Genomic DNA, 13,747 nt, shown 5'->3' with positions numbered 1-13,747 from the left:
AAACTACTATTTCCAGTCATGTTGTGATGGGTTGTAAATTGTTTCTCTTCCGGTATCAAGTTGCATTGATTTTGAGAAGTACAGGATGGAAGGGATTAATTGGATATCCAAAAGATCGAGAAAAATATGATTTAAACTTGAGGGCGAGTTCTTTCCAACTTGGAGAGACTGATGCAGGAGAAATTTTAGAAAATTATTATTTTAATTATGCATGTGTGTTTTAGTTTTCCTTTTCAATAAGGATTGGGTTTTTCCTTTCATATTAGGATTTGTTTTCCTTTTCCTATTAGGATTTGTTTTTCTTTTCCAATTAAGTTTGCTTTTCCTTTTCCTTGTTAATTTAGGAGATGTCTAGCCTATATAAAGGCATCTAGTCTTTGTTGTTTTTCAATTCAGTTTATATTATCAATTAAATTTAAGTCTTTCAGAGTTATTTCTCTATTTGCTTATTTGAGGCACTTAGGGATTTTCTCTTCCCTATTTGTTATTTTCTCTCTTCCTAAGTTCCATTTTCTATCTTCAAATCTTAGTTTTTGCTGCTTTTATACGCTGTCAGAACAACCTACTTCTGCTCGGCGTCAGCGTTACATAATTACATTACATGGAAATATTGCCCAATATTTTTATTGAATTATCCAAAATAATTTAGTACAATACGCAATACATTGCACAAATTCTAAATACAATTACATGACCCAATTAACTCTTTTTCTTTTGCATCAATTTGTTACATTGATAAGTGGATAATCTGTATGGTAGTTCCATATCTAGCGGGGTTTGGAGATCAACAGGTAGAGATCCCAATCGGGTAGCATTAACATAATCTTGAAGACAATGTGCTGCTAATCCAGGAAATACCAACCCAACCACCCTAACCATTTTCATTAACCAACTTTCCTTATAGTCTGGACCCTCTGTATATGGGATCATCAAACTTCGAACCAGCTCCCAAGCTGCGTTTACACGCTTCAGTATGAACCATTGTAATGAGAAGTAGTTCTTATACGGCTCCTCCGATCGAACCTGGACTCCAAATCAAAAGGCCTAGTGTTAATCTAAAATGTAAGAGAGAGAGAAAGAGAGGGAGAGAGAGAAAAAGACAGAACTGACCTCCCCTTTATAGCAGCAGCTATTGTAGTAGAGGCAGGGCCCCCAGTGGTCATACAAGAGAGTTTGATCATCATAAGGAATCCTAGGCAGCATGTCATTGCTGTAAACACACCTCAAATACCTGACATCATATTTGTTCAACTTCTCCTTCATATAATCCCCGAGTTGTCTGTCTCCCACCCTTGGCTGCCCAAAAGTGTACACCCCCTCCAACCTATCCAACAACATTGCCTCCTCGTGTATTGCTAGAATCGTCACAAACAGAATTGCTAATGCTCCACCGAAGCTGTGTCCTGTGACTATAAACTTTGCACTCTCATTCTCCTGCAATATATCTTTCAGCCTTTGTCTGATTACGTAGTAAGCAAATTGTGGTTGATTGCGTCCTTGTTGTATTTCTTTGGGCCAGCCTTTGTCCTTCTGCAAGCCCAGAGCTTTCATAAAGCCACCATGGACATTTCCTGCCCCCTTGAGCTCAAACCACGAGAGATCAACACTTGTCTGCCATGCAACTGGATCGAATGGGTGGGTGCCACTAAATGCAACCACGATCAAGTTAGGTTGAGCTCTTGTGTCTTGCAACATCATGGCTTGAGTTGAATATTGTCCTAGGAAATCTGTCAAGCTTTGTATTACATTTGTTTGTTTTCTACGTGCTCGAAAGCCAAGAGAAGAAAAAAAATTGTATAACTATTAATTGCAAGCAAAGCATGCATGTACTAATTAAAAGCAACGTACAATAGAAGAAGAAGTCTCTTAAAAAATAATAAAAGAAATGAAGGAATCAACTATCAACAAGTTTATAGTAACAGATAGTAAAAACTGTTTGTTATTGAAATTTTAGTTAGTTATACATGATCTAGTGTAGATCAAATCAGAAAAGCTGAAGATTTGCTTGAAAACACTTGCGGCTATAAAAAAAAAAAATCTTAATTTGAGATACAATTTGACTTTATTAGCATATGACAGAGAAGCACTACATCATATTAAAAACAACTAAAATCCTATCGCTTCACCATTAGTAGAAGACGAAGAATATCCCAACCTTATAAAGTAAGTTAAAATTAAAGCTTGGTGTATATTATTTAAAAAGCAAAAATTCGACAACAATAATTCAATAATTCAAGTTATTTTTAGCAATGAATGCTCGGCATGTCGCACCATGTGCATGAGCTTATAAACAAGGCGAAAGACAAAGGAAACATGCATGTAGACTAACCCAAAAAAAAAGAAAGGAAAATATACACCCAGATTTGTTGGCTTTGCTGTAATAAGATAACTCTTATTGTTAGAAGATCGAAGGTGTCAATCTTATAGGCTAAATAAAAGTTAGGCATGCAATCATGGACGGAATAAGAATTTTTTTAATTAGAGGAACCAAATTCTAAATGAGGGAATAAATTTAGTTTTGATACTTAATTTTTAAGCCTAAAAATAATTTTTAACTTAATAAGAAAAATTGAACCAAGATCAAAAAGCCAGGGCTCTCAATGCTAAGTGTACGTTCTTCTGGTATTTTCGTGATGATTTTTTGGTCTTAGGTGAATATTATTTTTTAAAAAAACAAAAAAGAAGTGGTAGTTTTAAAAGCCACTTTTGGGTGTGAAAAGATTGGTGTAAAGAAATGAAAGTAAGTGTAGCATTAATATACTTAAGGTTGCATGCTTCGAATCTTACCGTTCCAGAAATTGTAGAACCCCAAGTATTTCATCTGCGGAAAAAATGAAGAAGATATTGAATCATGATCATTGATGGGCAATGGGCATCATAAAATTAAACAAATGCATGTATTATATATGTTTTGGCAAGTAAATGATATATAGTTACACTCCATAGATCTCGGATGGTGGTTTGAGCGAATGCTTCATTTTCATATGCCAATTTGGAGGCCATCATAGCGAGGGATGCGTTATATTTTGGGTTATTAGGTCGAATGCTTTTGTCTAATTCCACTCTTTTATCAAGATTTCCCACCACAGATGTGAACGTGGCTGATGGCCTATTCGGCCACACAAAATTTCCTGCATAAATTAACCCAATCATGGTTTGATTATGCATTAATTAATTACAATTGCATTATAACACTTGCATATAGTATATATAGCATTAATACTACTACGGCTATGGATGCATACAATTTCGGGAAATTTCTTTATTTGTTATAAAAAATAAAATAAAAAATTACAAAGATTTAGGCGTTGGTTTCAAATGTAACGGAATTTACAAAAATCTTTAAGCCTGAATTTTTGCAATTTTGTTATTAAAAAAAATAGGGATATTTTGGAAATTTTTATAATATTTTATAAAAATTCGTAATGGAGTAGGGACATTGCAAAAAAATTGAAATTTTGATACCACAAATGAGTTTTTGAACTCTTGAGAAATAATTTTAAAACGTGTGAAAGTTGAGGGGAATTTTGTAAAATTTCTTCCAGAAATTATTAGCTACGGTACATAAAATAAATAAAAATTCGTCGAACCTTCTAAAATATTTGAAAAAAGATTCAGCCACTGCTCCAACATTTTCCCTATCTGAAGCATGGGCTTTCCCCAATAAAGGAGGAGTTTCTGCACAAAGAGGGAGATGAATATGACCCATCGGCGCCTAAAATCTTCCTTTCCCTCCTTCGTGCGCTGGATGAATCTACTGGTTTCTGATGTAGAGGAAAGCAGAAAGTGAACAAGATCATATAAACTTGCATTTTCTGGCTTAAGCAACATATAATTGTCGCAGAATTGACTCTCATAAGGTGCCATGGCTTAATTAGAAGCAATCAATTGAAGATGATTGATTTCTATATATGTCAACGTCTCAATTGAGAATACTTTGGAAATATAGGAAAGTGATTTCATATTGTTATATATGTACTATACTTCTTTTGAGTGTCTCAGTTTGAAAAGGAATTGGTAAGAGATCCTACTCTTCAGCAGCTTCTCTCCTTTGAAAAATGGGTTGCTTTGAATACTTCAAGATGTGCCATCTTGTGGGCACACTTAATTGTAAAAATGAGACATTTATCACCTTGTCTTTGAAATTATTCCTACTTACTCTCGTATTATTTTCTTTTTATTTTATGGATTAAGAGCAGTAAAGACTCCTTTAATTACAATCTCTTTTCACTCTCTTCATATTGAATTGAATAGAATAGAATAGGAAAAACAATTATAGCAAATATCACGTACGAAACATAAAAAACTCACAAAACACGCTCATTAATTATGTTGCTTAGTAAAAGAGCATTAACAACACGTGAGCCTAATGCCTATTTGACAATATTCTCCTTCAATTATGTCCTCCCGACTCCCGAGTCATAGCCACTGTTCTGTCTGGTTTGACAGGTTTTGTTTCTTTTTCCCTTTCGGAAGTTTCCCTTTCACCAAGGGTCCATGACAGCTTGGCGCAAAAATGGGAATACTGAAATGACTAGAGATTATGTTCACTATGAATATTATTAAATATGATTGATATATTGATTTTTGAAAGTTTTCCATTTGATAAATTTATGGGCAATATAATTTATTTTATTATTTTGTTTTTGGGGAAGGAAAATGGGCAACCCTTCTTGAGTACAGTGATGTATGATCTCGATCTGATTCTCTATTACCATTCTTACAATCACGGCCAAGAAATTTCTAATTGATGTTGGGTATAATTATGAGAAATTATTCTTTTTCTTCTACTTTTTAATTGGATTTGAGGATCCAGGTGAGTTCCACACGTAAAGATCCAATATTGATTTCGAAAAATAAAAAGATGAGAGAAAGACTATGAAATAATATATAGCATGTCTCATATAATTATATATATGTTAACCAATCAGCCGTGACTCACTCTTCTATAGCTCATGAAGATATGGTGCTGCATCAAGAAGGAAATATCCCATCAGACACGCCCAATCAATCAGAGAAATATCATAAACCAAGACTTAAGGAAATACAATCAAAGCATGGGTGAAAATAAGGAAAGACATATCAAGGTGTACAAGGAAATTCTCTAGAAAACCAATGACTACTTTGTACACACTCTGTTTATATATATCCATGTACATGACAATATTTATTTGAATAAAAGAATTATCTCTTTATTGTATATTTACATGGTAAGGAATCTACTGATCTCAATCCTGAGTACCTACTGTGGCTCAAAAAGGATCAGTTTGTAATGAGTTGGCTCAATGCCTCTCTCACAGACAAGGTGATTTCCACCTTGTATGGCTTAACTACTGCCCGGCAGGTTTGGGTATCTTTATCCAACCGTTATGCCTCTTAATCCCGCGCTCGGGTCCACCATCTCAAGAGGCAATTGCAGAATCTTCATCAAGGTAGCAAATCCATTATTGACTATCTTCATGATGCCAAACTCTTGGCTGATCAGCTTGCAACAATTGGTAAGCCAGTTGAGGATGAGGATCTCATTTCATATGTAATTGGTGGTTTGAATGCCTCTTATACCACTTTTATAACTGCTTGTTCCTTTGCCCTGGATGATTCCACCATGAAGTTTAATGACTTTCAATCAAAATTGCTCTCCCACGAGGTAATATTGGAGGAGCAGAATCAAGCCTATCTTTCCTCACAACAATCATTTGCAATGCTTGCTAGAAAGTCCACGCCCCATGGCCCCAGGAAATCCAAGATGCAGTTTTCTCCACGTCCTCCTCAGCATTCCTCCACTCAATCACACTTTGCAACTCGTCAACATCAATTGAAGTCTAAATTCACGCAACCCAGTGGCTCCTTCACACCTCAGCACAAACCTGGTTCTCCTACTACCTATAGTGGTGCATCACGAAGCCCATGTCAAATTTGTGGAAAATTAAGTCATAGGGCTCTTGACTGTTTTCATCGCATGGATTACAGCTTTCAAGGGCGCCATCCTCCCGCTCAACTCACTGCCATGGTAGCTCAAACCCATACTATACCTGAGGATGATCCATGGTTTGCGGATAGCGGTGCTAACAACCATGTCACCAACGACGTCGCCAACTTGTCTCGTCATGAACCCTATGGTGGTGACGAAACCATAGCTGTTGGTAATGGCTCTGGGTTACCCATTCAAAATAAAGGTTCTCTCACTTTCCAAACTTCATCCTCTCTACATTTAAAACATGTTCTTCACTGTCCCTCAGCCATGGCTAATCTGCTTTCCATTAATCAATTTTGCATAGATAATGCTTGTTTCTTCATTCTAACCGGTTCTCATTATTTCATCAAGGACAACAAAACTGGCATCACACTTCTGGAGGGTCTCAGTGAAGGGGGACTTTATCCCATTCACATTAATAAAAATTCTATCAATAAATTCCATGCCCGTGTTGCTCTTTTCGGTGTCAAAACGTCTCTGGATATTTGGCGTGCAAGATTGGGCCATCCTTCCTCTCAAATAACCAAGCGGGTTGTCTCCTCTTTTCAACTTCCCGTGGCTGGATCTCTCACACTTGATCATGTATGCTCTCATTGTCAACTTGGAAAGACCAAACAGCTACCATTTTCCGATTCCTCTAGAATTTCTACTTGTCCTCTTGAACTCATTCACTCAGATGTATGGGTTTCTCCTATTGTTTCCCATAGTGGTAGTCGATATTATGTCATATTTGTCGATGACTATTCACGTTTCACATGGTTGTACCCTCTTTTCAATAAAAGTGATGTTTTTTCTTGTTTTGTTAAATTTAAAACTTTGGTGGAAAATCTTTTCTCTTGTCGCATCAAAAAATTTCGAACGGACAATGGCGGCAAATATATACCAAAACAGTTTATTTCATTTCTTGACACCAATGGTATTTTACATCGACTCACATGTCCTTACACTTCTCAACAAAACGGGGTTGCTGAGAGAAAACACAGACACATTATGGATATTGGGTTATCCCTTCTTGCTCAATCACGTCTCCCTTCCACGTTTTGGGTCGATGCTTTTCTCACAGCCATTTTCCTTATAAATCGTCTCCCAACACCCGTCTTAAACAATAACTCGCCTTATGGTAAATTGTTTAAACACCCTCCGGATTATTCTCACTTAAAAAGCTTTGGTTGTGTTTGTTATCCCCTTCTCCGTCCTTATTCGTCTCACAAACTTGCCTTTCGCAGCAAAGTTTGCCTCTTTCTTGGTTATTCTCCCCAACACAAAGGGTATCGTTGCTACGACCCAGTCTCCAAAAAGACTTATTTGTCATGCAATGTTATCTTTGATGAGAAAAATTTTCCCAATCTCCCCTCATCTCCTCAATCAAGTGCCACGTTTTCTCAACCCTCTTTGCTGTCCATTCCAGCAACAACCCCCTCTCCATTAATTCCAGAAATCCCACCACTTGCACACTCTAATGCCACGTCTCCTACCCACTCTTTGCTGTCCATTCTAGCCACATCCACCTCTCCCTTAATTAATGCACCTGTGATCTCTCCAAACCACACATCCCTTGATTTAAATCCTACACCTGTCAATATCCATGAAGCTCCTACACCTATCAATATCCCTGAAAATCTGGATATTCCCCTCCTCCAATCCCCCAATTCATGCCTTATCTCATCTCCAGAAATTTCGGCACTCAATTCTCCTCCTCTTTCAGGTACTCCAAACTCAACGCAAGCCACGCCCAGCCTGCTTGCTTCTCCCGTCTCTTCCACAACATCTCCTGATTTGGTCCCACCTCATCTTTCCACTCCCACTTCTCCTCCACACCCTCCTACTCGTATGCTCACCCGTGCTCAAACGGGTTCTCTCAAACCCAAAGAATTCCCCAATTTCAAACTTTTTTACACAACCAAACATCCTCTACAAGCCCTTAATAGTGTCCTTGTTCCTGAACCCACATGTTACTCCCAAGCCGTTACCTCAGCTCAATGGCGCCAAGCCATGGGTCATGAAGTTGATGCATTGTTAGCCAACCATACGTGGAGTTTAGTTCCACGGCCTGCCCATAAGAATGTCATTCGTAACAAATGGGTCTACAAGTTGAAGCAACGTGCCGATGGCAGTATTGATCGGTATAAAGCCCGCTTGGTCGCAAAAGGCTTTGATCAAATTTCTGGAGTTGATTTTTCAGAGACGTTCAGCCCCGTAACTAAACCAGCTACTGTCCGTGTCCTCCTCGCACTTGCCGTTCACTTTGGCTGGCCCCTCCGTCAACTAGATGTTTCCAACGCCTTCTTACACGACAAACCCCTTGAAGAAGTCTATATGGAGCAGCCCCAAGGCTTTGTTGATCCCATGCTTTCCCACCATGTTTGCCGGCTGCACAAGTCCTTATATGGCCTCAAACAGGCACCAAGGGCCTGGTTTCATCGGCTGTCTCAGTGTCTCCTTGAACTGGACTTCACGGCCTCCTCTATGGATACTTCTTTTTTTTATTTATCATAAATATGGTGTTCATTTGTTCTTACTTGTTTATGTTGACGATATTATCTTGACAGGAACACATAGCAACCTGCTGGCCTCCCTCATCAAACGCCTTCAAGAAGAATTTGCATTGAAGGATCTTGGCCCACTTGGATATTTTCTTGGTATTCAGGTAACCCGGACAGCTCACGGTCTTCACCTTCGCCAAAGCAAATATATATTGGATGTCCTCCATCGTGCACGTATGGTTGGTGCAAAACCATATGCTGCTCCATGTGTATCAGGCAGCAAGTTATCTTCTTTGTCCGGGGAACCTCTCACCGAGGTTAGTGAATATCGCAGTGTCGTGGGTGCCTTGCAATATTGCACCCTCACACGACTTGAAATTGCCTACTCGGTAAACCAGCTCTGCCAACACCTTCATGCTCCCACCATAGCTCACTGGACTTCGGCTAAACGTGTCCTTCGCTACCTCAAAGTCACGGTGGACCATGGCCTCTACTTTACACGTGGTTCTCTTGACCTTCATGCCTACAGCGATTCAGACTGGGCTGGTGACCCGGATGATCGCCGCTCCACGACGGGCTATGGTGTTTTCTTAGGTCCCTGTCTTGTTTCTTGGGCTGCCAAAAAGCAACCTACTGTCTCTCGCAGTAGCACTGAAACTGAATATCGGGCTTTGGCAATGACAGTGGCTGAACTCTATTGGCTTCGTATGCTGTTCCAAGACTTACACCTCCCCCTCTTGTCTCGCTCCATAGTCTGGTGTGATAATATTGGAGCGCTTGCTTTGGCCTTTAATCCGGTCTTCCACGCTCGTACGAAACACATTGAGGTCGACGTTCATTTTATCCGTGAGAAAGTAGCCAATAAAGATGTTCAGTTGAAATTTATCTCCACCGTTGATCAAGTCGCGGATATTTTTACCAAAGGTTTATCCTCTCTTCGCTTCAACTTTCTCAAAGGAAAACTGATGGTGTGTCTTCCCCCCATCAGTTTTAGGGGGGCTGTTAACCAATCAGCCGTGACTCACTCCTCTACAGCTCATGAAGATATGGTGCTGCATCAAGAAGGAAATATCCCATCAGACACGCCCAATCAATCAGAGAAATATCATACACCAAGACTTAAGGAAATACAATCAAAGCATGGGTGAAAATAAGGAAAGACATATCAAGTTGTACAAGGAAATTCTCTAGAAAACCAACGACTACTTTGTACACACTCTGTTTATATATATCCATGTACATGACAATATTTATTTGAATAAAAGAATTATCTCTTTATTGTATATTTACAATATATACATGTCAGTAGAATCAATTTTCTTCTTGATCTTGATTCTTGAACATTTGTATATATATAAGAGATATTTATGTTAAATTGTCACTTGTTTCAGAAACTTATTTTGGTAGAAATATGTAAATTTAATAATTTAATTAATACTTTAATACTCTCTCTAACATAGTTAACATTTTTCCTCACGTTTTAGCACAAACTTTGAGTTTGAATTCATGACATTTAGTTCTGATATCAGGTTAAATCATCACTTATCCTAAAAATTTAATCTTATAAGAAAAAATAAACTTAATTATTTAATTATATTCTAACAATTTATTGCTCCCATAAAGTAGGCATAGGTTTAAAAGACGTAATTCTCTCTTAAAGTAGATACAAATAAAATAAAATCACGTTATCCTTTCAAAGTACATTTTTCTAAGAAGTTGCCGGTTGCCGGTTACCACCAACAAAAACTTGAAAGATATGTCACATTGACGTCTAGCTGGTCAAACAACTTTAGAATCTCTTTGATGAATTGGGTTTTGGAGGCCGTCTAGAGCAAAAAGACCCCAGTCGGGTAGCGTTAACATAATCTTGCGGACAATGAGCTGCTAATCCGGGAAATACCAATCCAACCACCCTAATCATTTTCATTAACCAACTCTCTTTGTAGTCAGGACCCATTATGTATGGGATTATAAAACTCCGGAACAGTTCCCAAACAGCATTTAGAAACTTGGGTATAACCCATGATAATGCCAAATAGTTCTTATTCGGCTCCAATTCAACCTGCACTCCAATCAGACGGCCTAGTGTAAATGTCATTGTACCGCATCTAAAATGAGAGAATGAGAGAGAGAGAGAGAACACTAACCTTCCCTTTATAGAAGCTATTGTAGTAGAGGCAGGGACCCCAGTGCTCAAAAAAGAGATTATCTTCATCATCATAAGGGATCCTAGGCACCAAATCATTGCAGTAAACATACCTCAAATGCCTGACATCGTACTTGTTCAACTTCTCCTTCATATAATCCCCGAGTTGCTTGTCTCCCACTCTTGGCTGCCCAAAAGTGTACACCCCCTCCAACCTATTCAACAACAATTCCTCCTCGTGCATTGCCAGAACAGTCACAAACAGAATCGCCAATGCTCCACCCAAGCTGTGCCCCGTCAATATAAATTTTGCACTCTCATTCTTTTCCAATATTTCTCTCAGCCTTTGTCTGATTACATAGTAAGCATATTGTGGTTGCTTACTTCCTTGTTGTATTTCTTTGGGCCACCCTTTGCCCTTTTGCAGGCCCAGAGCTTTAAAAAAGCCAGCATGAATCTTACCCACGCCTTCGAGCTTAAACCACGAGAGATCGACGTCTGTCTGCCATGCTACTGGATCGAATGGGCTGGTGCCCCTAAATGCAACCACGATCAGGTTAGGTTGAGCTCTTGTATCTTGGAACATCATGGCTTGAGTCGAAATTTTTCCCATGTAATCTGTGCGTGTCAAGCATTTGGTTACCACTGTTTTCTTTCTTTCTTTTCTACGTGCTCGAAAACGAAGATAAAATATATTGTATAATTGCAAGACCAATAATATAAGAAGAATGGTTTATTCTTTAGATTTTGCGAATGTTAAATAAACAATTTATTGGGTACAAATTAGCTTAATTAATTTATCAGACATGGCATAAGAAATTAAAGAATCATCCATCAACAAGTTTATAGTAACAGATGGTAAAAATGTTACACCCAGATCGATTTGTAAGGCCTTATGGTTAGGAGAATGGTGTCAGTCTTATGAGGAAGGAAAAAAAATATAGATTACATTAATTAAATTGATAAGAACTGATTTTGGTCCAACTTGATAAAAAATTATCGTCTTAAACCTGCAAGCAACAGGATTTTAATTTTTTTTTTTCCTTCTTTAATTTTCAACTGAACCTTTTCTTCTCAATCATGGAAGCCATCATTATTTAATTTTGTGATTAAAAAAAGGTTAGAACAAGCGACAAAATTAATTAAGCCTATTGTTTACATCAGCGGACAAATCTAATAGTAATCTAAAGTGTATATTTTAATCACATCCATAAATTAATTAACTTCAAACTGCCGTTTTTAATCACAACCAACAGTACCACTGTTCACCCAATATGTATTGCTGATGAATATTTATGTTTAAAGACGGAAAGTTTTAAGTACAAGCAATATTACAAAGATAGGTTTCTTTCAGATCGATCAAGAGATTAGGTAAGAATACTGTAGTAACCTAGACCTGTGGCTGTCTAACCATAAACTTTTTTAAGAATATACAATTAAGGTTGCTTAATTCTTACCGTTCCAGAAGTTGTAGAACCCCAAGCATTCCATCTGCACAAAAAAAGAAAAAAGAAAATGGGAAATGGGAAATGGGAAATGGGCATCATAAAATATTTAAACATATAAATGATAATGATACTTACACTCCACTGATCTTTGATTGTGGTTTGAACGAATGCTTCATTTTCGTATGCCAATTTGGAGGCCATCATAGCAAGGGAACCGTTATATTTTGGGTTTTCAGGTCTAATGTTTTTGTCTAATTCCTTTCTTTGATCAAGATTTCCCACCACAGATGTGAACGTCGCTGATGAACTATCCGGCCACACCACATTTCCTACAGAAATTAACCCAAGCATGGTTTAATTATGCATTAATTATCGTTAGAAAACATACATAATAGCATTAATATTACTGCATGCATGCAATTCCTTTATATTTGGAACTAACCTATATGATGCTCAATATACTAATTAACTAATTAGCTACATAGAATTAAAAAACAATAATTAACCTGACCTTTTAAGAAATTTGACAAGAGCGTGAGAAATCCCCCATTTTGTGAAAGAAGATTCAACCAGAGCTCTAGCTTATACCCCACTTGAACCATGGCCTTTCCAAAAGAAAGAAGGAGTTTTTGCGCAAAGAGGGAGTTGAATATGTACCATCGGCGCCAAAAATCTTCCTTTTGTTCTTCCGTGTAGTGGATGAACTTACTCGTTTCTGATGTAGAGAAAAGTAGAAACCGAACAAGATCACATAAACTTGCACGTTCTGGCTTGAGCGACATATGATGGTCGACTGAGAATTGTGTCTCATAAGTCGCCATGGCTCAAAAGCAATGAAGAAGATGATTGATGAGTTGCTGTATATTTCAACGTCTCAATTGAGAATGCTTTGAAAATATAGGGAAGTGCTTTCGTATTTATATGCATGATCTGTACTGTAGAAAGAGAGCATGCTCAATTAATATGACTCTTATTAAATAATTTTACTTGTTGGCTTCTGATAATGTGTTACTCGTGAACAAAATAAAGAATTATAATTCTTCTTGTTAAAGAGTCTCGTTAATTGTCATACTGTACACTTCAATTTGGGTGTTGAATGATTAACCATGCTCTCTAAGCTCACAAAATAAAAAAATGGTAATCACATAATAAACCTAAAAATTGGATCTTAATTAGTTTTAAATTAAACTTTCAATTTTAGTTGCAATAAAAAACCCTGAAAATATCATACCAATTAATTAGCCTTAGATCGAGGTGCTAAAGCATGAATGAAAATGCAATTTCTATTTTGATGGGAGCCAAATTTAATAATGAGCCTTTTTTTTTTTTTTTTAAATAATGTCTACATTGAAATTAACGTTTATGCTTGTCAAACCTAATAGTTGGCTTTTTCAATCCACGTTTTTTTAACGTACGTGGACCAATCTATTGATAATGTGTACATCATGCTTAATAGATTTCAGCTAGAAACAAATAAGTCATGATATTATTATGACTTTCTGAGCTTCAGGTTATCTTTTCTCTGTTTATGCTCATTAAATTGCTAATTGCCTGGATGCTTAGATCTCCGCGTTAAATACGAGCTGCTGTTGGTTTAGTTTGTCTTGGTCAAATCACTTATTTTACAAAATTATTCTCTTATATATATATATATATATATATATATATATATAATGGTCAATAATGGTCAATCTAT

The 13,747-nt window shown here is 37.3% G+C and overlaps 1 protein-coding gene and 1 pseudogene across 2 annotated transcripts; both read right to left on the bottom strand.

Moving 5' to 3' along the window:
* Positions 1-699: 699 nt before the first annotated feature.
* On the bottom strand, positions 700-3,867 carry LOC132185082 (triacylglycerol lipase OBL1-like). Its single transcript, XM_059598905.2, has 5 exons — positions 3,591-3,867; positions 2,938-3,131; positions 2,788-2,821; positions 1,111-1,727; positions 700-1,023 (listed from the first exon to the last, which is right to left on the bottom strand). The coding sequence occupies exons 1-5, from the start codon at positions 3,865-3,867 to the stop codon at positions 700-702; spliced, it is 1,446 nt and encodes a 481-aa protein (XP_059454888.1).
* Positions 3,868-10,075: 6,208 nt separating this feature from the next.
* On the bottom strand, positions 10,076-12,915 carry LOC132184994 (triacylglycerol lipase OBL1-like; annotated as a pseudogene). The gene is made up of 5 exons (XR_015912850.1): positions 12,563-12,915; positions 12,187-12,380; positions 12,061-12,094; positions 10,605-11,221; positions 10,076-10,519 (listed from the first exon to the last, which is right to left on the bottom strand). The product of XR_015912850.1 is annotated as a triacylglycerol lipase OBL1-like (transcript).
* Positions 12,916-13,747: the final 832 nt, after the last annotated feature.

This window comes from Corylus avellana, chromosome 7 (assembly GCF_965113065.1).
Source record: "Corylus avellana chromosome 7, dhCorAvel1.hap1.2, whole genome shotgun sequence".
Lineage (NCBI taxonomy): Eukaryota > Viridiplantae > Streptophyta > Magnoliopsida > Fagales > Betulaceae > Corylus > Corylus avellana.
This window is presented reverse-complemented; position numbering and strand designations above follow the sequence as displayed.

Coding starts and splice junctions, on each gene's coding strand:
- LOC132185082 (XM_059598905.2), bottom strand. CDS start 3,867: ATGGCACCTTATGAGAGTCAATTCTGCGACAATTATATGTTGCTTAAG. Junction 3,132..3,590: donor TTTTTCAAATATTTTAGAAG/GTTCGACGAATT, acceptor TAATTTATGCAG/GAAATTTTGTGTGGCCGAAT. Junction 1,728..2,787: donor GTTCTACAATTTCTGGAACG/GTAAGATTCGAA, acceptor AAAGCTTGACAG/ATTTCCTAGGACAATATTCA.